The following is a 27,040-nucleotide window of genomic DNA, read 5'->3' as shown; positions in this document are numbered from 1 at the left end:
AAGGCATTTCCATTTCCCCTGAATTTGAGATTTGCACTTTCTGTTACATGCACACGCTCTCCATCTCCCATCCTACCACTCAGGCAGGTTTTTGAGGAGGAGTTGTGGAGAAAGGAGCTGGAAAGCTCTGCTGCTTGAGCAAAACTCCCATTTGTGATTCTTGGGACCAAACCCAGTATTCCCGGTATCAAATTGCTCAAATGAAGAGCTCACAAACGAGGAAACCTACTGCAGACTACAAACGTGCTAGGAAAACACCATCTCTAACAGACTTAGATTTTTATTTACTTGCGTCGGAAACTCTGCTTGAAATGTTTCCCTGTTGTCCCCATAACACTATCCCTCCTGAGATGTCCCATCCTAAGTCTTGGAACAGAGCTATTAGTAGCCCTTTGCCCTTTTAAAATGTGTTGGGGGCAGGTTATTGGGTTGTTTTTATTTTGATTATGTATTTTGTGGTTTTATATTCTGATTTTATTCTGTGAACCACCCTTAGACCTGCGAGTATAGGGCAGTATATAAATAGGAGTAGTAGTAGTTCTAGAACAACCACGGAAACCTGTGCCTTGGACTTGTGCAACATAAAGAAAAGATTCCCATAACATGCTGCATTCGGTGAGCCACAGCTAATGACCTACCAAGCTACAACACCACTAGCAGCCAAGGAAGGGTGGGCTGGAAACAAACAACTGTAAGGCAGGTTCCTGAGAATCTTATCTTGGGGGGACAATGGGCATGAGCACTCCATGCAGGGAACTATCAAAAGCAAAGACAGCATATTCTAGGAATCCTTCGGCAGCTGTTATCACTGCACGCATGCCACCACCATTGCTCCCCATTAACCACAGACTCAGGGACTCCTACACTTTGAATGCACTCTGTATTGCCCCCTGTAAAAGGCGGCATGCAGGTCTATTCATAAGTATATTCCATTGAATTCAATGGGGCTTGTTCCAAGGAAAGTGGGTACAGGACTGCTGCCTTAGTTTAAGAAGTCACACGGAACGTATTTATAATCCTGTTAGCAAACTTCCCTTACAATAAACAAATGCACAACCAATTACTCACTTCCCCTACTTGGGATTTTCTTGTTCACAATACAAAACAGACCCACGAATATCCAAAGAGCAACAGGAAAACATCCAGAATATCAGCTAACACATGGTGTAAAAACAAACAACCTAATGAGGTTTGAGCATGCTCAGTAGCCAAGGAATGTTAAGTGTCAGATGGAAAAGAAAAATGGAAAACTAGAGGAAGGGTGTGAACATGTGATTAGTGGGGATTAATAAAAGAATCCACAGGCCAAAAGCATATCAAAGTCACGAGAACTTGAGTTCCAGAATAAAAAGGGAAGGATGAACCAAACGGAATCCATAAGGTTTGTAATTCTCCGATAATACAATGTTGATGGGTTTGAGAAAATAAACTGCAGAACAGAGATGGGGAACCTGTGGCCCTCCAAGGGTTGTGGTCCTCTCAACTCCCATCAGCTCTGGTCAGCATAGCCAATGGTCAAGAATTAGGGAAGCTGGGAGTCCTGCAGCACTGGGAAGGCCATGTTTCCCATCCCTGCTGCCAAGTGAAGTTAGCTTTCACCCTGCATAGCTAGCTATAGATAGAAGATGCCTAGAAAGACGCGCAGGCAAGATACTTACAACTACTTTCTTATAAACATTTGCATTGAAAGCAGCTATGAAAATATGTGTAAATCTCTGGTGCTTTCTTCTTTTGAACAGTGGTTTTTATCTATTTTTTTAAAATACATTTAAAATACATTTTAATGTATTTTTAATACATTTATTAATTTCTTTTAAAGCTACAAATTTAAATCTTAAAATATATTTATTATAATTGCTTTCCATGTTGCTCTTATCACTGCTATAAACAATACCCATGAATATAAAAGGAAACGTTTTTCAAGTCTGATGTCAAAGCACCGTGAAACTTGAAAACCAAAAACCACATAGGGAAAAGATATTTGGTTTTGATTTTTTTAACTGGTGTTGCAAGTCTAGTCCTCCTTATTATTGTTGGATTTGAAGGACATTGTTTTTTTCATCCTCTCTGTAATCTCAACATATAAAATTATAAACCAAAATGGATGTTTTCATAAATGTATCACCTGAAGAGTCTTTGTGAGCAAATAAGCCATATCAATTCTGATACAGTAATATTTAACTACACTGAATAAAACCTGAGGTATGAACCAGCCCATGAAATCAATATGCAAGACGTGAACACTAGCGAAATATACTATCAGCATCTATATTCAGAATTTGCTTGCCATAGACTAGTGGTGGATGGTATATATGGGCAGAGGGAGTGATGTATTCTTCAAGACCCCTGAGGGATGCAGTACCCTGTGCACAAACACACATTTCACCCTCCTGCAGGATCCCTCTTTGAGATGGACAGAGCACCCAGTCTCAAGGGTGGAGATTAGGGGGAAGTTTGTAGGTGACATCAAACTGGCAGGAGTAGCCAGTGCCACTGATGACAGAACTGGGATTCAAGATGACCTAAACAGATTGCAGAGCTGAGCCAAAGCTAATAAAATGAATTTCCAAAGGGACAAGTGTAAGGTTCTACACTTTGGCAGGAAGAACTACCTGAACAAATAGAAGATGGGGAATACCTGGATTGCCAGTAGTACACGTAAAAAAAGGATCTAGGGATCTTAGTAGTGCATAAGATGCAAAAGCAAAAAGAAAGAAAGAAAAAAGCTTATGCTATTCTAGGCTGTCACCAGACGTGTCCCCATCAGGGAAGTAATACCGTAGTGCCACCCTATTCTGCCTTGGCCAGACCATACCTGGAGTACTGTATCCAGTTCTGGACACCATTTAAGGATATTGACAAGCTGAAATGTGTGCAGAGGAGGACCGAGGACCCTCCTGGTACAAGAGAGGAAGAGTCCTGTTGTGAGGTTAAATTCTGCCCTAAGTCACCAGTGGAGCAGCATGTGTGAATTCAGCTCAAACAGCTGCAGCAACCCTTCACCCTTCCTGTGCTACATAAATATTTTTTTGCCTAGTGACTTTTTGCCCACCTGCCTGTAGCCTAGCCTTCCCCAACCTGCTACCCCCCCCCCCAAGATGTTTTGGACTACAACTCCCATTAGCCCCAGCCAGCACAGCCAAGGCTTATGTAGATTATTTTGCAATACATAACGTTCCTTTCACTGCCTTATGAGATTGGAAGTAGCAGGTATTTCTCACTTCCTTGAAACTATGATACATCATTTAAAGTACTGCCCGTCTCTCTCAAACACATGCACTTGGCTCATTACCAGACTGCAGGGGGACTTGTCTCAGAACAGATTAAGGCATACTTAGGATGATAAAATAACATGCTACTCAGTCCTTGTTAAAATGTTTCTGTGGGCAGATTCACTGACTGCAATCCACTGGGGCATGTACCTATGTTCCATGCATGCATCTCATTTTAGCTGTTCATTCTGAATTTCCTGTGCTGGTCATGCAGGAAGTATCATTTACTTAGACCTTAGCACATGCTACTAATAGTGCTAGATCTGAATAGTGCTAAGATGTGCTGCAGCAACACAATACAACATAGAGAAGACTGAAAAAGGTGTCAGCAATTAAGACTAAAACTTCATTATAGCAAAAGCCTTTGTGAACTTGGAACTTTTGCCCAGGAAAGCTTTTGTCATAATGAATTTGTAGCAGCTTCAAGACTGCTGTTTTTGCAATGACAGACTAACACTGCACTTATTAAAAATTACAAGTGGCAAGTCCTATCTTAAAGGGGCATTTCCTTTTATGCAAGAAAGAGGGTCATGGCTATTCTAAGACTACTCTTGCTACAAAGGCTGCATTTTCTAAAGCAGTGTTTTTTCCCCTTTTAGAACTACTGATCTCATATGCACTTTAGGTGGATTTTACATGAATGACAAAAATTATCACAACAGCCATTCTGAAATCCTAACTGCAATTCAACACAAGTTGGTGTATTTGATTACCATGGAAATATGAGCACACAACTTGTGCAGGGCTATAACCTTGCAATGTTTGCAACAACAATGGAAACAGATTAGGTAGAACATGTTAGTAAGGCTTACTAGCTTATTGTTTTGCTTATGGAAAGAAGTCATCTGTTCTTTCACCAATTTCATTCCATGGCAGGATAAAATTTATACCATCGTTTTCCTTTGAGGTATGAAGCATTGAAAGTAACACCGTGAGACCCCTGGGTATAGGGCAGTATATTATTATTATTATTATTATTATTATTATTATTATTATTATTATTATTAACCAACAGGGGTGTATTCAACTAAATTATTGCACTTACATAATTTCCCTTACCTCCCTAGGACTCCTGGGCATTACCAAAATGTGCTCTGGAGTTCCCCTCAACCCTTCAGAGACCATTTGGAGGGGAGAGTTTTGTTATGCTTGCAGAAGTTCTGTGCATGAAATTGTTTAATTGGATGCAATTCATGATGATTTTAAAAGAAGTATTCTGTTTAGTTTTAAGGCAACTCAGGGTTAGCTACATGCACCAGGGCATTCTCAATGTCTTTCACTGAAGAGACAGCTGGTTGAAGTGGAATAATAAACTACTTGAAAGAAAATACATACATGAAACCTAGATATCTAGTGAAAACCTTTGCCTAAAGTTTGATTTTAAAATTGTGCATTCTGTCCAAAATTCAACAGTTTGGATACAAACATCCTGCTCACGTAGGCTGGGTGTGTCACCAATTTTAATGTATTTTTAATCTTTGTTAGAAGCCGCCCAGAGTGGGCGGGGTACTATTATTACTATTATTATTATTATTATTATTATTATTATTATTATTATTATTATTATTATTATTATTATTATTTCCATCAAACCCTCATCATCAACCTCTCATCTTCCCCCAAAAAACTATACTGGTGGGTTTAGTAATCCCAAGTCATTTATTTTGGAGGACACAGGGAAGTGCAGATGTGTGAGTCAGCCAATGCACCCCCATGGCAGGAGTAGAAATGCTTCCTGCTCAGGCAGCAGGACCCTGGAACCTAAGCCAATATTTGCTTTGTAGTTTAGTGCCTCTTGAACAGCCACTTCTGCCTCCAAGCCTGGATACAACATCCAAAGTCTCTTGAATGCCTTGCAGCAAATGGGATTATATCATGACATCTCCATGCTTTGAACTGAAAAATCAAACTACACTGCAATAAGGCTCTATACAGAAATGAACGACATTAAGTCATTGCTTGTGACATCAAAACGTCACTAAGGAACGCCAAAATTAAAGAGCTAAAAAAAATCAAACAAGTATTTTCAAAAGGGAAGCAAAGAGACGATTTCTCATCAAGGTAGTCAGAGAAAAGCAGTAATTAAATTTAAAATTTAATTACTAAATTTAAAGTGAGAGTAATTTCTACTCAACACTATTAATGTCATGTGTGGCATGCCAGATTGCAAACTATGGCCTGAGTAGGGAACAGACCTGTTCCACGGTGTTGTAAAGAGCATGATTTTGAAGACAAGACTCAATTATATTTACCGGTATTTCAAACTGGAGCAAAAGCTCCAGAATCAAATTATACTCTTGGTAGAATTCAAATGTAGAAGACTCTCTATTCAAAATGGCAAATGCTGAATCAAGTATTAACCTTAAGCACTCATCACAGGCTCCCTTGAAGTTAGGGTTATGAATTTGGAAATCAGCAGGTACACTCAAGTATACCTACGTGTACACTGGCCCCAAGCTGAGCTGCATTTATAACTTTGCAGAAAGCACTAAAAGTTGTTAGGCACACCCTGCCTGAATAAACAAAACAAAATAGTTCAACACTGCATTTGTTTCTGTTTGCAGGAAAGAGAATACTGTACACAGCACAGGAGTGAAACAGAATTGCATGTTATTAATGTTGTGTGTTTTGCAATTTCAAAAAGCATTGACTGACTGAATGCAAGTTTATTTCTCTACATGTTTAGAAATTTATGCTTATCTAGCGTTACATCAAGGTGCTCTTCAGGAAGGATGAAAACTATTTGGAGCCGATTTCAAGCCCATGTACACAGCATCAAAGAAACCAGATTAAAACTAAAATGTTTGGGAATAAAATGAAGTTTGAGTATTATGAAAAAGCATACCTTAGCATCAAACTGTCACAACAGAGCCTTTGGTCATTAATTCTTTGAGATTTGATACACCCAATTAATTTAGCTTCAAGCTTTTCCCCCTTTTCCTAAATGCCTACTCCTAAAATTGTAATGTTTTGGGGGAGAATGAAATTAGCCACCTTTTACGACATTGCAAACTTAAACCAAGTACAAATTATATGAGTCCATTAGAAAGTGTAATGTCTAAGCAAATCAACTGCATAAAAATGTCCAATGCAGAGCATCAGACCTGCAGAAGATCTAGGAGCAAATGGAGGTGGTGGGGAATTACACTGGAAAGGCATGTGGTTTTTTTAAGCACTGACAAGAATTTGCTATGGGGAAATAAATAGCAGAATAATTTACCAAAATTAGAACCTTATTTATATTTTCAACAGCAATGTTATTGTGATATGCAGTTAGTGATACTAATTTAGAGCGTGTCAAGTGAGAAAATTATTTCCTAAATATTGTGTAAACGGAAAAGTCCTGTTTCCTGATTTTATTTCAAAGCTTTTTGAGAAACACACACAAATAATTAGATTTAGTCAATTTTATTTACAGTTCTTTGTACATTTCAGAGCATTACACAATTACATTTTTCATATTTTCTGACCTGCAAACAGATACCTTAAATGGAAATAGTTTTTTAAAAAAATATGCCGCTCAGTACATCCAAATGCAATAATTACACATCCGACAGTTCACAAAGTGTAATTTACTAGGACGTAGCCTAAGAATTTAAGAACAAGTAGTCAGGGAGGGGAATTCTGACCAATTATTTATACAACACAAACTCTCTCAAGCTAAACCCTCAAGACAATTGTCCTAGGAGCATCCCACCCCACCCTCCTTGGAAGTTATGATTCCCACCTATGCAGCATTAACAGCCTTTGATCCCAAATGCTGAGGGACTATCCAGACCTGCCTGTGAGCAACTGGCTTCCTCTTAACTTGCCAAAACCTGAAGTTCATGCGGCTGTCCCTGGATGCATAGCATAACTGAGCATTTGGAAAAGGTGACCAACAAGATCTATCTAACAATGATAAAACCTTTCTAACAGAATTCATATTAAAATTGGTTTCTAAAAGGATTTAAAGTGGCCAGTGAGAAAGTGTTTTTAGGCAAAGGCTGAACTCTTTGGGCCCATCACACTCACACTATTGTAAATCAGGTTTTCTGGGCAGGGGACGGGGAAAGGGAAACACTGAAATAAAGTTCGAGGCTCAGAGAGGGCCTAGGGTTCTGCATTTAAGGTGGATCATACAAGTCATGTTTAAAACTTCCATTTCATTTGTTCCCTCCCCCCACATACACTGAAATGGTATATATAGTGGGTAGAAACTAGTAAAAATTCCCTGCAAATAAACTGCTCTTCAGCTGAGGTTATGGCTCCTGTGCATGGGGTGGTCAGAGGAATTTTTAACTTTTACCAAAAAAATGTAAGAGTCCTCTTGAAAAATACTGAGATCTCGCTTTAGATTAATTTGATTGCATGTACAATTTGTTAAGTATAACTTTCAGTCAAGACATTGCTACAAATGGAAATTTCAGTATATAAAAAAGCAGCCAACTGAGTGCAATTTTTGTGTTTAATTGGCTAAGTCCTTCATAGCATTTAACTAGGCTAGACATTTCAAGGAGCCTCCACATTTCTTGCCTACCTTACTTCTCATGTTCATGTTTCAAACTGTGTCAGCAGGGCCCGAACTTCAGGAGTTAGCTGCTTAGCAGCCTTGGCTGCTTCTGTAATGGCCTTGCGGTAAAGACCTTTTCTCTTCTTATTAAATCGCGACTGAAAGTTTTCTAAAAAAGGGGAGAGCTGTGAAAGAGCAAGGAAAGATGTTGTTGGGGACCCAAACCATGAAATACGAGCTTCCTGTCGGACTAAGAGGCCGTTATCTTTTCGGCTCACAGTTATAGAAAGAATACGGGCTGGCCACCATGGGAAGCCATAGATCTTGGCCCAAACAATGTCTCCTACACATATGGTCCTGCCATCTGGTGTGACACATTTAGTGACATTTTTTGAAAAGACTTTCATTTTCAAGGAATTACTGAGCTTTTTCTCTTCCTTTGAAGAGGACGAGGAGGAGGAGGAAGGTGCATGCATGCTGCCTGGAGGAAAATCAAAGCTTTCAGTAGTGCTACACTCAGAGTTGGTGGACTTCAAGTCATCTGTGCTATCACTACTACACACTGATGCACTGGAAGAGTCAGATTTCTTTTTATTAAGGGTCATGTAAACCGTTATATTGCTTTTGCTGCCTCTCTTGCCCAGTGTCTGCTGTTCATCCTGATCAACAGGGACATGCACTTCATTTGTGTCCTGAACCTCACTGCTGGCCTCTTCAGGGCCTTCTGAGGGGCTCTGATTTTCTGAAGGGGCCTCACCTGCTGAGCGGGTAGAGGAGCAGCGAGACTGAGGCTTAGCTGCCATCTTGCCACTCTGCAATTTCTCAAGCCCTGTCTTGAGAGAGGAGTCGTTTTCTTCATTTCGGTACCTTTGTGGCTTTAGACGCAATCGTGGGGGCAGGGAACCTGAGCTGGTCGTTTGAAGACGCCGTGTGAAGTGGACCTTTGAATGTGCATTTTTGGAAGTAGAGGTTGCACTCTGTTTCTTTTGTGCCTTCTCTTTGGCTATTTTCAAAACTTCCCGAGCTTTTGCATGATCCATGTTTTTGCTCTGGAGAACCTTTTTAGTATTTAACTGCGTTTTTGAAGTATTTGCTTGAGTGGTAACTTTGACTACTCTACTTCTGCTATGAGCAATATTTGCAACTTTGACCACGGAATTCCTTTTCTGGCCTTCATTTTGGCTTTTCCCATCAACTTTATGATCAGTTTTAATTTTTTTATTCACAGTAGTTACGCTCTCATGTCTTCGTTTTCTACTATCCTCATACCTTGAGGAGTCACTTGTATTGCTGCCCTTCTTAATTTCTTTCTTTTCTGCAACAATACTGTTCTTACACTTGTCACACAAGACCTGTCTGGGTCGTAGTTTGATAGCATTCATAATAGAAGTGGGTTCCTCCCTGTACATTTTCCGCTTGGGCCGTTTAATTTTCCGAGGCGGAGGCTGAGGTATTGACTGGTTATATGTGTCCCTGATAAACAAAGGAGGGGGATATGGTGCTCCCTCGTGAAAAAGGGGAGGTGGCTTGGAAGTCCATAGGCTTTTAGCCAGGCTAGGCTCTGGTGGCTGGATGGGAGAAGAGTCTGTGACTACACCATTGGCTTCACACTTCACTTGGGTCTCATCTTGGAATGATTTACTTTGGAGCTCCATCGCTTCAGGATTATCCTTGCACTCCCTTTTGGGAAATATGGTCACAGGGATTCCGTGCGGTCCAAACCTTAATGAGAGAGAAAAACACAGAGTTAACTGCAAATCTTTACTTAATTGACATTTCTCAGTATCATAAGTAGCTAGCATTTCACACCACATGAAAACAAGTTTATCATTTCAGAATACACAAACCCACAAATTAGAAACTTTCAGCACTGACTAGAAAGCAGTCTACCAAGGGTCACAAGAATTGTGTGCCAACCGCAAAATGGTTTCTTTCCCTTCCATTGCTGTTCTCAGACACATTTAGAATCTCCTCTATGGCAGTGGAGTGGTTTCAAGACTTTGTCCACAGTGACTCACCTGCCTATAAGATTCTGGAGGTAAAATAATCAGTTGACAGAGGATACTTCATAAGCTTGTTAGGCTTTATTATAGCCATGTAAACTGAGAGTGCACTGGAAATGGGCAGGCTGTTGTGCCTCCTATTACTGCTCTTTTCACTGAGGAATCCTATGTTTCTCCAGAAATGTTCTAGAAACAAATGGTCTAGGGAGGCTAATCTTGTAGAAGGTAAAGTGCATGCCTGGCTATCGGAAGGTAGAAAATTGTAATCGCCTAGCTGTTCTGGTTTTAGGGGAGCTTGGTGCTAGGGTTTCCTGAATGGCAACCATGAATCTCTCCGTGGCAACTGTCTTCCTAATTCCAGCATGACACATGTTAACCCTCCTTCTCCTGGAGCTCTCTGCACAGAGACCTTGGAAGGGCCTCGCCATTTGGGGGGAAGAGACCAAGCACACCCACCCATCACTTGACATGTATAGAGAAGGAATCAGTCTCCCAGGCCTTATAGACAAGTCAGAAGGTATGAGAAAGACTCAGCTGTATCTGAACAAGGCTTTGTGCAATTGAAAGGCCCGTTGCCTTCTCCTCTGCAAAATTTTCTGGTGTGCAGGATGGCCGAGGTGACCAAAAAGAGTGCACAGCCAGCCAAATTGTGCAGACCACCCTTCATCTGTGCATGACCCCATAATTTTTAGACTCGGTTAATCTTATAATCTTTTAAGTATTGGCTAGCTCCAACTAGTCAGGGAAATCAAGACCTTGCATGAACAGGTCACCTTTAGAACTTTCAAATCCTCCCAGATAGTCAGCTCAGGTACAGAGTACAGTACAGACATCTTAATCACAGCCAATTCTGTTAACTGTATCGCTGAAGATACATGTGATTAACAGTCAATGCAGTCTTTGGCTAGCATTTCCTATTTAAACAGACTGAAGAGGTAATATATCAATTTCAAAGTGAGAGGGCCTTATGGGACCATGGTGCTCAATTCAAAAAGCTTGGATTCACACTGTTGCCATTCCTCCTGTCTTCTAAAGCGTACCTTTATGCCACATATAAAGGTGTTTTTCTACACAGAAATCAGTTACACAGCTACACAGACAGAAATGGTACATACACCAAATCATTCCTCCGCCCCAATCCCTTCCACTTCATTAAACAGACTTTAAACTTCTGCCTGAAGGTGCCCATGGATCAGGGTAAACTGTATGCTTCTACTGCTGGGGGTAAGGAAAGGAAAGAGACCACCAGATTCTCCCCCCCACATTTTTTCTGGCTACCCTCAACTACAACACATGGCGTGTGTGAGTGTTGCTTTGCAAATAAAATGAACGTAGGCAGATCTACGGTATTTTTCTTAATCTGTACAGTAAGTCCTTAGAATTAAACAAAGATCAGGATCACATTATTAAGGATAAGTAGGCAAGTTTATTTACTGCCTACTTAGCCATACAATCATCGGCATGAATGAATGAAATATCTAAAGGATGGCTGTATACTTAGCAGCACCTCTTGCTTCATCAAGAATCTATAGAAACATGTTATTGTTGTACAATTAGCCAGCTTGTTCCATTCTAGCTTGCACGGACCTCCCAATAATTTCAATATGCATAATGTGAATTATTGTAAAGTCCTGGGGTTTCAGATTCTGGAGCTTTCTACCTGCACAATGAGAGATCAAGACACCTTCCACTTCCCGAGCTCCACACAACTTGCACAGCTTTCCCTTTTAAACTCCCTATTCAGTAGGGGATTTTGTTGCGATTCCGCAAAAATTTAGGCAGCCTGGTTATGGCTACTTAAAAGTATTTAACACAGCTTTGCCTCCTGGCAAATGTCTCCACTGACACTGTTTGTGGGCTCTTGCTTCCAATACTCCCCAGGTCCTGATTTTAGCAACTCCAAAACACTATCAAAGTTTATACCTACTATCAAATCCTTAGCCCAAAGCACAATAAACCAGGCCCAACTTTTATCTTTTATTATTATAAAAAAGTATACTTCCTTCAACAATAGGACACTGTTCTGCCGACAGAGGGTATCTCAAAACTCATCTCTAGAAATTACACCAAAAACTCTGTGAACAATCCAGACAAAGTTCAGCACATCACGTCCCAATGATTCAAAGGAAAGATATGCAGGTATGTGCTTACCTCTCCCACTGAAGTGAACCAGACTTAGTAGTGCTTCATTTTGCCTAGCTTCTGTGTCTTCTAAAAATCAGAAATTCAGCAGCCTTTCAAGATTAGAAATTCAGATTTCTAGATGACATATCCCACCAATTTAATATTTAAATTCCAGCAACTTATTCCCCATATCCCTAATAGTCTTAAATTCACTTTGCAAATTTAATCATGTTTTTCATAAATCAGACTGAACTATAATCACATTTGCCAACAATTAAGTACAGACTCAGACTTCAAATATAAACAATGCTCATCCAGTAAATATGGATGTTCTAACATGGTTTCTATAAAACAATGTTACATTTGCAATACTGCCATGTTAGTTTGGGCAAGATAAAATATGCAATGTCCTCAAGCCATAATTCACTGTGAGTTTGATGGAAGGTTTGGGCTTAACTGAATAACATAAAAGGAACAACAGGTTCTTAGTGTGAGCTCACCATATTTAAGAGAGTATCGACAGTTTCAGCTTATGAACAGCTGCACAATTCCCAATGGTGGAACACCGTGTTGCAAGAAAGATGACCCAAACAAAGTAAAGATAGTATACCAGAGCTTTCCAAACTTTTCATTTCGGTGACACACTTTTTAGACATGTATCATTTCGTGACACAGTAAATCAGTTTTACTAGCAAACCAGGGGTTACACTAACCCCTTTCCAACCTAGGGAGGAGCTCAGGGAGTGTTCATGCGGCACGCCTACACAATGCTGCCGACACACAGTTTGGAAAGCTCTGTCTTATACCAACTAGCAAAAAAGCAGTAATACTAGCTCAACTCTTATCTTAAATGAAACAGAACACCACGAAGGTAAGATGGAAGCCTATGTATAACACCTACTTCTGACATTTTTTTATGCTAACCAGATTATTTCAATTTTAGCCAGCAACAGAAATATATAAAAACTTAAATCAATATACAAGATGTGCCTATACTGAGCTCTGAACCCTCAGCAGTGCCTTATTTAGAACATCTTCACAGACTTTACAATTTATTATATACCTGGAGAGATTATGCAACAAACATAGTACAGTGGTACCTCTACTTACGAATTTAATGCGTTCCGAACACACATTTGTAAGTCGAAAAAATTTGTAAGTCGAATCCCATAGGAATGCATTGGGAGAAAAAATTCGTAAGTCGAAGCAACCCTATCTAAAAATTCGTAAGTAGAAAAAATCCTATCCAAACCGCATCCAAGATGGCGGCCGGAGACTTCCGGTCTGCCGCCATCAGCCGCCGGCGGGGTTCGTCTCGGCTCCCGAGACACCCACCGCTACCGAGGAGGGGGGGGGAGTCGCGTGGGCGCCGCGACCTCCCGGAGAAGCCTCAGATTGTGCGTTCTGAGGGCTGGGATACCCAGCGGGCTCCAGAAAGCCATGGAAACTGCCCGGAGAGCCCCTGTCGGAGCCTCCGAGAGCAGGCTGTACATGGCGGAGCCTTGGGTCCATTGCTACCTCGGTAGCGGAAAGCTCCGAGCCGGAGACAGAGGAGCGGCAGATACCTTCAAATTAAGATTTGGACTGTGAGTAAGACAATTTTATTGGATTTAAAAACAAGAATTTGGACCTGGGAGGGGAATAAAAAACGGAGGTCGTTCCCCCCCCCTACCCGGAAGGCTGCGACACAACTAACTTGCCTGCAGCCGATCGAAGAGAAGGGGTGAGGATCCCCCTGAAAAATTGAACTTGTGTACCCCCTTAGAAGGCAGAACTAAGGGGGGGAAATATATGTTTTAAACTGCATCGATAATCATATTATTGTGACAAAGAACCCCCCCCCCCGGAAACCGGGGGCAGGAACCTAAAGCCGCGACCAGCTGACAAATATAAGGATTTACAAAGAGTAACTGCTGTGACTCTGTGATATTTTTTGGATTATATCTAAGTTGACCGATGTAATAAAGAGGAGAACTGGAAAAGTTGGACTAAGAATTTAAATTATAAAGGATAAATATGGTTGGAAATAAACAAAGGAACTAGTCTGGACATTATAGCACCATCTCTGGCGGATCAAGTCATAATTCCCACGGGAACACAGAAGGACAAAGAAGGCTGCCAGCCAAAACAACCCTCTTACAAATGGAGGAGGTCGAACTGCAGTATATTCTAGACTTTATTAAAGAAATGACAGAGGAAATACGTCATGGGAAAGGAAATATTCAGACTTTAAAAGAAGACCAGCAACAGATATATCCAATGGAGACTTTAGAATTGCAACAAGAAGAAATCATTGAACAACAGGCAGAAAATAAGGAGCAACGGACTGAGAAATCAATGCAACCTGTGAGAGAGGAAGCATTGATCACCTATGTGACTTTGGACGCTAAGGACCAAGATAGACCCTGGGATCTGGTCTGCTCAGTGAGAGAGGGCGACCAGATCCCAGAAGGAAACAAACAAGTTGAGGAGGGAGGAAAGAGTCTGGCCTTTGCCCCCCCCCCCAGTGAGAGTGAGGGGACGCAGACCAGACAGAAGATTGGAAATAGGGGACAGTGGAAATAAATATGAGGGTGGGAGGCTGGTGGAAGAATTAAAACAACGGAAGGGGAAGAAAGAGGAGTGGGATGGTTTAGATTGGCTAAGAGTGGGAGTGGGGTAAAGAAGGAATATAAGGTAGAGGAATGGATGGATTAAAAGGTTTGAAACTGGATGATATAAAGACGCTGGCCGGGGAAAAAGGGAAACTGCTACCTGGGGAGGGAGGGGGTGGGTTTGGAGGTTTAGTTAAAAGATTGGATAGAATTTGAATTAGGCAAAGGTATATCTTTTGAGGGGGAAATTATAGGCTAAAGGAAATTATTAGAAATAGTTAAGAGTAATATAGTTCAAAATCTAATAGAATTTATTGTGTGGGGTATAAAAAAGAAGTTGTGAAGTTGGATATGGAATTGACCCGGGAGGGGAGGGACGGGGAAGTCGGGGACAAGATATTGTTAGAGATACTATTTTTCTTTCTTTTTTCCTTTTTTTCCCCTTTTTTTAAAAAATTTTTCTTCTTTTATTTTTCAAGCTTTTGTATTTTTGTGCTGTATTTTTTTATTGTTAAAAACTTTAATAAATATAATTACAAAAAAACAAGATGGCGGCCGGAGCTCCATTTGTAAGTAGAAAAATTCGTAAGTAGAGTTATTTGTAAGTACGAGGTACCACTGTACAGTGATACCTCTGTTTAAGAACAGTCCAGTTTAAGAACGATTTGGTTTACAAACTCTGCAAAACTGGAAATAATGTCATGGTTTGAGAACTTTACCTCGGTCTAAGAACGGAATCTGAAAGGTGGAAGGGCACCGGCAGCGGGAGGCCTCATTAGGGAAAGCACCCCTCAGTTTAAGAATGGTTTCGGTTTAAGAACGGACTTCCAGAACAGATTAAGTTCATAAACCGAGGTACAACTGTATTTCATTCAATAGACTTCATTTCCTTGGGGGTCCTACTCTTGCAGTCAAAATAGGAATGATCTATCTCTGACCAGTATAGGTTCTCCAAGGTCTGTTTCAGAGAAGCTAAACACAAAATGGGACTAGCTTACTTACTTTCTATTTAACAGTACACCAATACGGAATTCAGTAAGAAAACTCAAAATCATGGCATGTGTGCTATTTAAGTGGCCACTTCTGCAAAATTACTATGAAGGTACCAATCTACTCTTAAGGCACATCCTGGGTATCCGTGGCTTACGTCACAGATCTTGAGACTGTGGATCAGGACCACCAGTGGGTCATGCAAGGACCAAAAACAAGAATCTTGCACATGCATGCTACAAGTCAAAGGGTATGTTGTAAACAGACAGATGGCTGTATCCAACAAAGTCGTCCAATCAACACAATGACTTATTTTTGTGCAAAGGTTCTTCCTTTCTCATTCTTCCCTCCACCCCGGTATGCTCCAGAAGGTTTGAGGGAACCCTCATAATGGATTTGGGAGGCATGTGGAAGGAAGAGGATGTCCTGTTGCACAGGAATAAGTCTTTGCACTAACAGGACAACTTTGTTGGCTACAACCCAAACTGGTTGTTAAGCACCATTAACGAAAAGCCCAGGGCAAATCCAAATTTCACAAACATATTAAGAGAATTTACAGGTAGGTAGCCGTGTTGGTCTGATGCAGTCAAAACAAAATAAAAAAATCCTTCCAGTAGCACCTTAGAGACCAACTAAGACAAACATATTAAGAGAATTCTTGTGGATATCTATTGTTTGGGGGGGGGGCAGCAACACATTTCCCCTGAATATTCAAACAGTGGCCTTGAGGCCTCCATTTACCAACAGACAATAATAGGTGCAGAAATGGGGCTACATCTACAAAATCCAAGGATTGCAGCACTTTACCTCAACAGGGAGAGGGTAATTATATTTCAGTCTTTTTAAATAATAAATGGTGGTGGTGATTAACGTTTATAAAATTATGAACCGTATGGAGGGAAGTTTTTCCTCTCTTTCCAGCAAGTAACCAATCCAGGGTGGCTGTCAATATTCAGTTTAGACCAAAAATTACTTCATATTATTAGCTTATAAATTCACTGCATAATATGTGATGATGACGGATAGCTTTTAAAGGGAACAGAGAGAAGCTCTGAAGAAACAAGTCTACTGATGGCTAGCACTGCCTTTACGCTCTACTCATGGACATCTCAGAAAAATCTGCCAGCCACTGCAGAACACAGGTTTGCTGGACCAAATGATGCAGCAGAACTCATTTTTTTCTTGTAGAATTCGCTATTGGTTCCATGTGGCCCTGGTGGCATTCTTGTATGGCTACATAAGTGTAATGGTGCCTACAGTCCCATCAGCAGATATACAGGTTTTTTTAAGTTCAGAAAGGTAAAATGTACACACCCAACCTTTAATCAGATTTGTACATGTCAGCCAATTCTGACATGACTATTTCTCCTCCACAGCTTCTGACAGGAATGCATATTGTAAAAATCTAGTAGGGAACGCCCAACATCTTCCCCCATGCTTTTTAACATCTATATGCAGCCGCTGGGAGAGATCATCAGGGGGTTTGGGCTGGGTGTTCATCAGTATGCAGATGATACCCAGCTCTACCTCTCTTTCAAATCAGAACCAGTGAAGGCAGTGAAGGTCCTGTGTGAGTGTTTGGAGGCAGTTGGAGGTTGGATGGCGGCTAACAGATTGAGGTTGAATCCTGACAAGACAGAAGTACTGTTTGTGGGGAACAGGAGGCGGGCAGGTGTGGAGGACTCCCTGGTCCTGAATGGGGTAACTGTGCCCCTGAAAGACCAGGTGCACAACCTGGGAGTCATTTTGGACTCACAGCTGTCCATGGAGGTGCAGGTTAATTCTGTATCCAGGGCAGCTGTTTATCAGCTCCATCTGGTATGCAGGCTGAGACCCTACCTGCCCACGGACTGTCTTGCCAGAGTGGTGCATGCTCTAGTTATCTCTCGCTTGGACTACTGCAATGCGCTCTATGTGGGGCTACCTTTGAAGGTGACCCAGAAACTAAAACTAATCCAGAATGCGGCAGCTAGACTGGTGACTGGGAGCAGCCGCCGAGACCACCGGTCTTGAAAGACCTACATTGGCTCCCAGTATGTTTCTGAGCACAATTCAAAGTGTTGGTGCTGACCTTTAAAGCCCTAAACGGCCTCGGTCCAGTATACCTGAAGGAGCGTCTCCACTTCCATCGCTCTGCCCGGACACCAAGGTCCAGTGCCGAGGGCCTTCTGGCGGTTCCCTCACTGCGAGAAGCCAAGTTAAAGGGAACCAGGCAGGGGGCCTTCTCGGTAGTGGCACCCGCCCTGTGGAACGCCCTCCCATCAGATGGCAAAGAGAAAAACAACTACCAGACTTTTAGAGGACATCTGAAGGCAGGCCTGTTTAGGGAAGCTTTTAATCTTTAAGAAATTAGTGTATTCTAATATTTCTGTTGGAAGCCGCCCAGAGTGGCTGGGGAAACCCAGCCAGATGGGCGGTGTATAAATAATAAATTATTATTATAATAATAATTATTATCCAATAAGAGAAACTAAGAAGAATGGCTTACTCTAGGCACCAGGACATTTCTTGCACAGGGCAGGAATAGCAGTAGCAGAACCTGATGCCTGGAAATCACTAGCCAAAGACTGAATGTGGGTTAAATTCTAACTCTCTGATTTTTACAACTTCCTGAATTGTATTCTGTGTCTCATCATGTTTGAAGGGCAAACATGCTTTTAAAGAAAGGTTTCAGAGAATTAATAAATGTATTTGAAATACGTATATATAACTAAAGGAAGTTAACATGTTTGGCCTAGCAGAAAGGTCTGAGATTAAGGAAGCATCTAAATGTCAGCTTTTTGCTTTAATAAATAACCCTTCACCAGGATCACTGAGTAAAAGGCAGGAAGCAGCACTTCAAGCTATATCATAGCAGACTTAAGCCAAATACAATGGAAGCCACTCAAAATTAAGATGACCTGAACAGGCTGTATAGCAAGTTATTTTATTACTATTATCTGGTTAATAAATATAGGAAACAATAAGCATCCATTTGCAGTGATTTAGTTATAAGAAACATTGGTTGCCAGCAACCAGATTAAATGATATTTGACATACCTTTCAGCTTTACTATGTAGTTCTGTGCTTTGACAGAAGCAAACTTTGTCAAATGCAGTCTGATTTTTTAAAATATCCAATCTTTTCCTCTATCCTTCAATTTACGTAAAATGAATTAAGCTTCTCAAGCTAGGAGCCATGACAACCAGAACCAATGTTCCAGCAATGCTAGAAACTGGATGCTTTAGGAAATATAACACACAGGAAAGTAAGCCATAAGCTTGTAGGGTTGTTGCTAATCTGTAGCCTGCTTTCAGTTCCCGTCCTATGTAAATCTCATGCCCTAGTTGCTCTACTTAAGGCTTACAGCTGGGGTGGGCTAACCTATGGCCATCCAGATATCAGCCCTGACTACAGGCCATGCGAGTGGGAGTTGTAGGCCAACATGTGGAGCATCACAAATTGACCACCCCAGCTTAAAAGCCTCAGACAACTGCAAAGAAACAACATATGAAAGAAAGGAAGAAGAGTGAAGGGTGCTAAAGACCAGTGGCTGTCAAGCAGGTATTAATCACTATTGAGAGATAAGCGCCAACAAGAATCCCTTAGTTTCATAATAGCTCAAGAAGATAGCAATATTGGAACAGCTCCATATTGCTGTCACAAGGTGCAGCCATTTTAGCACTGTTGAGGCATTACTCTTGAAAAGGAAAACACCATAAACTGAGAAAATAGAGTTGTGCATGACAGCCCCACACCCTAACGTATAGCCAGACTCCCTGCTCCAGTCTCTATGCTGCCCCACTGAGCAGCTGGGTCTGAGGGTGAGCTCTAAAATCTTTCAGTCGAGGCATCCTTGAACCCCCTTAGGGTTCCCAGTAGGAAAGAAGTTTCTAAACACTTTCAACCAAACATGCTTAGAATTCCCCTTTAAGCTTTCCCACTCAAAAGAGGCCAGATTGGGACTCAAGTGGGAGGGAACGAAGCAGTGACACATGCTCCCTACTTGTGCTGTGATTCCTTGTTCAAACCTAATGAACACAGCTAAGTGTAAGCTTGTGAATTCTAGAGAAGTTATTGTTGGAAAAAATCATGATGTGCAGCACGAAAGGTGAACCTGTGGCCCTCCAGATGTTGTTGAGAGTACAGCTCCGTGACTAACAACATCTTTGGGCTACAGATCCCTCATCCCTGATGCACTGACTTGAAGACTTGCATCACTTCCATAAGTGAGAAAGAGCCTTCCATTTAAGACAACTACAGTGGTACCTCTACTTACGAATGTTTCTACTTACGAATGTTTCTACTTACGAATGGAGCTCCGTCCGCCATCTTGGATGTGGTTTAGATAGGATCTTTTTCTACTTACAAATTTTTAGATAGGTTGCTTCGACTTACGAATTTTTTCTCCCAATGCATTCCTATGGGATTCGACTTACAATTTTTTTCGACTTACGAATGTGCGTTCGGAACGCATTAAATTAGTAAGTAGAGGTACCACTGTACAGTATGTATTTCTGCCTGTTCTCTTTGTCCATTGAGTTTTCTTGGCAGGGATACTGGAGTGGCTGCCAGTTCCTGCTCCAGGTGGATCACGTTTAGTCAAAACTCTCCATTATGACCTGTCTATCTTGGGTGGCCCTGCACAGCATAGCTCATAGCTTCTCTGAGTTATTCAAGCCCCTTCACCACAACAAGGAGTGCCTGGCGTGCTCTGGTCCATGGGGTCACCAAGAGCCGGACACAACTAAACAACAACAACAAATGTATTTCTGATGCCCAATGGTGGAAGCTGAGCTTCCTTTATGAACCAGATAATTCGTTTGATGCTATCTATGATTACAAAGCAATAGATACACTATTAAAATTGAGCATGCCCATCACAAGCTAACTTTGCATGCAGCTATTCATCTGCAAATCAGAATTATTTAATCTGCATTATTATATGTAAACTATATACAAGTAACTCCCATCTTACGTAGAGGGTATGTTTCAGGGATGGTGTGAATACACAGAGACTTGTATACTTGAACCATCCCTTGAAACTGCCATTGTGTGAGCAATCTTACCTTCCAAACTCAGTATGCCAAAGAGGTCTTACCCCCAGACCTGTGCAGAGCTTGTTTGAGGCCTGGGGTGGGAGTCTTGTTAGAATGAAGTTATAAACAAAAAAGCAGCTGGACCCTGGCGGGGCACACCAACCAGCTTAGCTCTCTGAGCATAGCTGCCAAGTTATCCCTTTTTTAAAGGGATTTTCCCTTATGCTGAATAGGCTTCCTCGCGAGAAAAGGGAAAACTTGGCAGCTATGTCTCTGAGGCCTGGTGGAAGTGTACTCGGCTGCTACCTCCTGCACAGATCTTGCAGGATTGTCTGAGATCTCGCAAGAGCCTCGCAGAGCCTGGTAAGCAAGGCAGACAGCTTAAAAGCTCTTTCTGTGCCAGAAAAATCCTGTACAGAAAGAACTTTTAACCTATATGCCTTCCTTGCATTTAATTTGTGTAATTTCAACAAAACACATGTAAATTGTGAGTTAATTGTACATTGCAACATTATTTCTTAAATTCAAATTATGTTCAGGGCTCAAGTAGATACCCCAGTATTTTTTGAGGGCAAGGTAGTCCCTCATTACCCATTTTGATTCCCACACAGAGTGGTTTTATGCACCCTTAACAAAGTTATGATGGAAAATGATTTATTTGCATTATTCTAAATGGCTGGACCATACACAGGAAAGAAGGGAGGGCAACTCTAAATCTATTAATTCTAGGAGGCAACATTAAAAACAAAGGCACAGGTTGTGTTCTTACAAGAAATTTGAGTAAGTCCAGAAAAGTGTTTTACTTGCTGTGCAGTTTTGTTTTGTTTTTGTATCTCAAACCCACAAAAGCAGTAAAGTGCCAGATCAGGATAACCAAATATACCTGGTCAACTCCTAGGCACTATGGCCTCATCCATTAACCAGAGAAGGAGCAGCTGCAGGGAGCTTGCTTGCTTCCTCTGCTCAGAAAGAACACTTTGCTTCAACTGCCTGCTGTTAATGGAATGCAGAGTAAGGGAAAAGAACTCACCCTCCCATCCTAAGAACACCAGCAAGAGAAGATCAGCCTGCCCTGGATTACATATAAATGCTCATAGCTCTGCACTTTGTTCTGGCCTTGAAGACTGATCACTCCTTTACCTTTTTCTTCTATTTCCCTTCCCTTTTGTATCTTGTCTTTTTAGTTTATAAGCCTGATAGATTGACCCATTTTTTTAAATAACCATGTGAGTCGTTTTAGAAGACAACAATCCAAATAAATAAATAAATGCACTGATAAGTGATGCACAACGTTAGCTTTGAAAGATGTACTACCGGTATGAATAAAGCTTGAGTTTCAGTACACCATCTTCCTGAACTGTATGCAGAGTTAATGGCTCCATTCACAGATAACGCTAAACCAGTGAGAATACATGAGTGTACTCATGTATTCCACTGATGAAGCCTAGGATAGGGTTGGCAGACATCTGCTAAGTTTAGTTTTACCTTCAAATAATCTTTCAAAGAACCAGGAATACTAGTTTTCAACAAACAATGGATAGTTAATTAAACAAACAAACAAACAATATTCTTAACCTATGGTTTGAAGTTGGCTTGTTTAGAAACTAACCATTCTTTGTAAAAAAAAAAAACCAAACAAACCCAGGACTCCTGGTTCTTATGTAACACTAACCATGTAATCAAATTTGCAGAAGTCATTTCCATAGCTGTGTGGGATGGAGAACAAGATAAATTAGCTCCATGCTTTGCCTGAACTCATGAAGGCTCATCCATGTACTGTTAAACTTTGTTCTAGTGCAGGCATCCCCAAACTGCGGCCCTCCAGATGTTTTGGGCTACAACTCCCATGATCCCTAGCTAACAGGACCAGTGGTCGGGGAAGATGGGAATTGTAGTCCAAAACATCTGGAGGACCGAAGTTTGGGGATGCCTGTTCTAGTGTCACATGCAAACTGAGTCAAACTTTCACTACAATTCTAACCATTATAGGCCTTTTTAACTTGTAAGAGAATAAATTTTAGAAAGGGCTGAATGAACTAATCACCCCTACCATATCTATTCTGAACCTCTACTCTTTATTATAACCCACCCAACATACCATTTAGTTTGCTCTCCAAAACAAAGAGCAAACTATTCTATTTCTTTGTTAAAATGATACACAAAATGTCAATAGTACTTGAAGAAATATACCGGGGTAAACAGGCTGGCAATCAAAATACTACATAAAAAATATACTGTGAAATAACTGTTTCAGCTCCTCGCTTTTATAGGTTTGTGTTTTGCTCTTTCCATCTAAACTAAGCCAACATAGATGTTACTTTGTTTTCCACCCCTACTTGACTTTCAGCATATCAGGACTCCATACCTGAAAAAGAAAATGTAAGGTAAGACACCCAACCACATATTCAAAGTCCACGAATAAACAAATTAAAGCATTAGAGGAATGATACCTTTATCTTATTCACTATGAGCAAGCACATAACCTCTACCAAGTTAGGCTGGATAAATCAAGACCATTTACAAACACACCATGCAGCAAATTCATTGTGAAACACATAAAGCCATATGGCAAAGCTGGTTACCTGTAGCAAGGCATGGCACATTTCCCACCACAAATATGTTTTTAAAGACATCCTGTAAACTATTGGCAATGTGCACAGTGGAGAGGAGATTACACCCCACAGCCAAACACTACGTGCAACTAGTCCTCCATATGGCTGCATGTATCCCATAACTGGTGCACAAGCAGCCACCATGCCTTTGCCAAATGGTGCCCTCTTCATGTTTTGAACTACAGCGCCCATTGGTCCCTGCCATCACCCGGTACAGTACAAAACATCTGGAGGCACCAGGTTGGTGAAGGCTACTGTAATCTGCCCCCTCTATCTACTCAAGAAGCAGTTAAGTGTGCACAATGTATCATTATTTATACGAAGATGATAAAAACGGGTATGTTCTACACCAAAACAACCTACTAACCAGCAGCAAAAAATTCTATGAAATCCACCAAAGTTTTATCTAGTCAACTGTATATATGAAATTCTGTACAGGTAGTTAGTTACTTCATGTTTCACAATATTTTCATATGCTTATCCTTACTTTAAAACAGACACTCCAGAACAGTCATAGGCAACCTTGGCTCTCCAGATGTTTTGAAATTACAACTCCCATAATACCTAGCTAACAGGGCCAGTGCTCAGGGATCATGGGAGTTGTAATTCCAAAACATGTGGAGAGCCAAGGTTGCCTATGCCTGCTCTAGAACAGTCTCCCACAACCTGCTCTCCAAATGCTTTGGTCTACAAATGCCATCATCTCTGACCATTAAACATGAGGCTGGAGTTGATGGGAATTGTAGTTCAGAACACCTGAAGGGTGTAAGGCAGTTCTAGAGTTTCTGTTTTATGGTAAGGACATGCATTTGAATGGGCAAATCTAGATTTGGAACCAAGTTAGGTCCCAGTTCAGCAGGTGAGCCCACAGAATACCCTGACCAGGCCACACCCAAATATTATCCTCTCACAGAAGTAGAATACGAAGAATTACACCCCTCTTTGTATGCGGAGGTTTACTTAGGTTTACTTTTAGCACATTCTCTACAAGCAAGTACACCACCTATAGGCTGGACATTCATTATCCCTGTCCTAATTCACCTTCAGGAAAGCCATAATGAAGATGTGTCTAGAAATTCACTCCAAGGTTGTAAACTATGATACAACCTCTACATAAAGCCTGTTCTACATGGCCTCTCTCCATGGCCAGAAGGAAAACCAATACACTGCATGTAGTGGAAAAAGTGTGCCTTTTAGCTTATGGATAGGGTATGGATAAATATTTTTCAGCCTGGGACCATGCAGAATTTAGCCAATTCTCACTGTGACTTCCCAATATGTGAAGCTGTAGCAAGATACAACCTTGTCACACAACTTTTTTCCAGCATGAAGGCTGACTACTTCTGAAGTTAGAATAATAAAGTGAAGGTGAATTCAAATATCTTAATTAACTGGAAAACAAAGATGAGCCCCAAGCCATTATGGATAGGATAATACTGTATAAATAAAATCATTGCATCTTTATACATCAGTAGCAAACTAGTAGGAACTATGGTCCAACTTTTTTGCTACCAAGAAGCGGAAGTCTCCCCAATTTTTGATCCCTGTCCAGATGGGTGACTGTTCCCCTCCCAACCCACCTTCTAAACTTTGTGAAGAATCAAAGTGTGTGTGTGGGGGGGGTTAAAACCTAAATAAAGACAAAGAATATTGTAGTGGTAGGCTTTAGATGACGTTGGAATACGAGGGCGAGGGAAAACCTGCTTGCATGGGTCAGAGGGAGGAAGGAAGGGCTCTGAAGTAGACCACGAGGCCATTTACAACAGGGCACTTTCGCCCTCTTGGCGGAGCCATAAAACCAAACACCTCGTGGCTCACCCACCTCCTCATCTAACGCAGCCACCTCCCAGGGGCCGAGAGGGCACCACCTCCAGAAAGAATGTTGGGAGGAGAAGGGCGGCGGAGGGTGGTCTCCCTTCTGTAAAACACCGGGCAGGCTCTCTCTCACCTTTTGGAAAGGTCCATGAGGACCCCGGAAAAAATCTTCTTCCCGAATCGGAAAGACACCACCAGCGCGTCCTCGATGATGTGATCCAGCGTGACCAGCACCTCCGAGCCGGGCAGCAGCACCGCCGCCACCGACTCCTCTTCCTCTCCTCCAGCGGCCACCGCCTGCTCCGCGGGCGCAGAGAGCTCCGGCTGCTTCGCAACGGCGGTGGCGGCAGCATCCGGCTCCTCCTCCTCCGGCCGGGGCGGTTCCTCTCCGGGCTCCGGCCCCGCGGGGCCCCCAGCTGCAGGCGGCGGCGGCGACGACAGCGGCAAGCAGGGCGGCTGCTCCCCTCCGCCTTGTCCCTCCGCCTCCTCGTCAGGGGGAAGCTCGGAGAGCTCCGCGGTGAGCGGGCAGGGCGGCTGAGGCGACCCTCCGACGGGCTCCGGGCTGGGCTGGGCCTGCGGCAGGTCTCGGGTCCCCGCTGGGCTCCCGGGCGGCGGCGGCTCCTCGGCCTCTCCCCCCGGGGCTGGCTCGGGCTCCTCCCGGGCGTCGAGCACCGCCGACTCCACGGCGGCCTGAGTGCCAGCCGGGAGCGGGTCTGCGCCGGCCTCGCTGCCCGGGATGGGCTCGGCCTCGCCGGCTCCACCATCACCCGGCACCGCCGCAGTCGCTGCCACGGCCGCCATTTTCTCTGCTGATGCTTCCTCCTCCCTCTAGTCAGCAGCGGGATCGATAACCGCGGCCTTCTTCGCCCGCCTGGCAAGGGAGGGGGACACCGCCTACCGGGGGGCGAGGACCTTGCCGCTCGAAAGCGCCTATTGGAAGCACGGGGAGTCCATCAAGGGCAGGAGGAACTTCCCATTGGCTGCGAGAAGGGGACGTTGATCTCGAGGGCAGGAAGAGGAAAAGAGGGGTGGGGCTACTGGTATCTGTGTCGACAAAGATCAAAAGGGGCAGGTTAATGAGCAGCTCTTCGCCTATTCGTGGGGGCGGGGGGGTAGAATATAGGCCCTCCCACTTCGCTGAAGTTGCTCATTGGTCCTGGAGAATGTCTGGTGAAATGTTGGTTAGGAGCGAGGCAGAAGCCGTGGGTCGCTTAGGCGGGCTTGGTGGGGCTTCAGGAGCTCGAGGGAGGTAATAGAGGTGAGCTTCCCGTCCACTCGCTCAGTTGACGGTGCCTATTTTTGTCCCTGGAGCGGGCAGGATTTTTCTTGTTTTTTTAACAAAAGTATAGCGCAAGAGGGAAAGGGAACACGCAACTTGACTTGAGACTGAAAGGGGAGCAGAAAAACCCCGAAACCATTAAATATATATATATATCAGGAATTTGTGCTATCTATCCTCGGTGCTTTCAAAAACCAACCAGTTAATTGGAAAGGGGCTTGCTACGTAGCGTCAGCTTCCAAGCAACCAGTATGGCAAAAAGAAAGAAAAGTGAGATAAACTCTTGGACTTCAGAAATTGCCCATGCCCCACCGAAGAAGGCTGCGTGGGTGGAACTGGGGAAGGTAGAAACGGAAAGATCTTACTCTAAATCCTGTGGTGTTTATGCAGAAAGGAAGGCAACCTGTGAATAATAAAATCCTTTAAAAAATAATCACGTTCAAAAATTTTAAGTTTTAAGCATAAAACGCAAGCAGTGTTCCTTTTCCTGCCCCATTCAAAAGATCATTTGGTAGGGGGCCAGCTTTCAGACTTTTCCTAGAATTTACAGTGTGAAAAGTTGGCTATAGGAACTGGGGTGGGGTGGCGGGTTAAAATAAAAGCCTTTTAGGTCACATCAGTATTTGCAGGTAGGTATATTCCTCCATACCCACACACATCTTCAGGTCTAATAGTTATATTCTGGACTTTGCCCGCTGCTTCATTGTGGGGGGAACGCTGAATCCTATTGCAGCTGCTTTTTCCTCTGCTCCAAAGTTGGGGGATTAAATAGTTCTGATGAAAATACTGCTATGCCTCCTAAAGCACTACAACTGCCTGCAGAATAGCATCCACATTATGA

General features: G+C 42.4%; 1 protein-coding gene across 3 annotated transcripts in view; it reads right to left on the bottom strand.

The window, feature by feature from the left end:
* PWWP2A (PWWP domain containing 2A) overlaps positions 1-25,786 on the bottom strand; it is a 29,913-nt gene extending 4,127 nt beyond the window's left edge. The window contains exons 1-2 of one of the 3 annotated variants that reach the window (XM_035104929.2): positions 25,054-25,786; positions 7,792-9,486 (exon numbers count right to left, since the gene is read on the bottom strand). In XM_035104929.2, the coding sequence (XP_034960820.1) occupies positions 7,806-9,486; positions 25,054-25,721 (2,349 nt within the window). In that variant the 5' untranslated portion in view covers positions 25,722-25,786 and the 3' untranslated portion in view covers positions 7,792-7,805. Of the gene's footprint in view, positions 1-7,752; positions 9,487-25,053 lie in introns of those variants that run through there. The other 2 variants (XM_035104930.2, XM_035104928.2) reach the window with 2 other exon arrangements.
* Between the last annotated feature and the right edge of the window lie 1,254 nt (positions 25,787-27,040).

Source organism: Zootoca vivipara, chromosome 2 (assembly GCF_963506605.1).
Source record: "Zootoca vivipara chromosome 2, rZooViv1.1, whole genome shotgun sequence".
Taxonomy (NCBI): Eukaryota; Metazoa; Chordata; class Lepidosauria; order Squamata; family Lacertidae; genus Zootoca; species Zootoca vivipara.
Note: the sequence above shows the minus strand (reverse complement) of the source record. Positions and strands in the feature narration are given on the sequence as shown.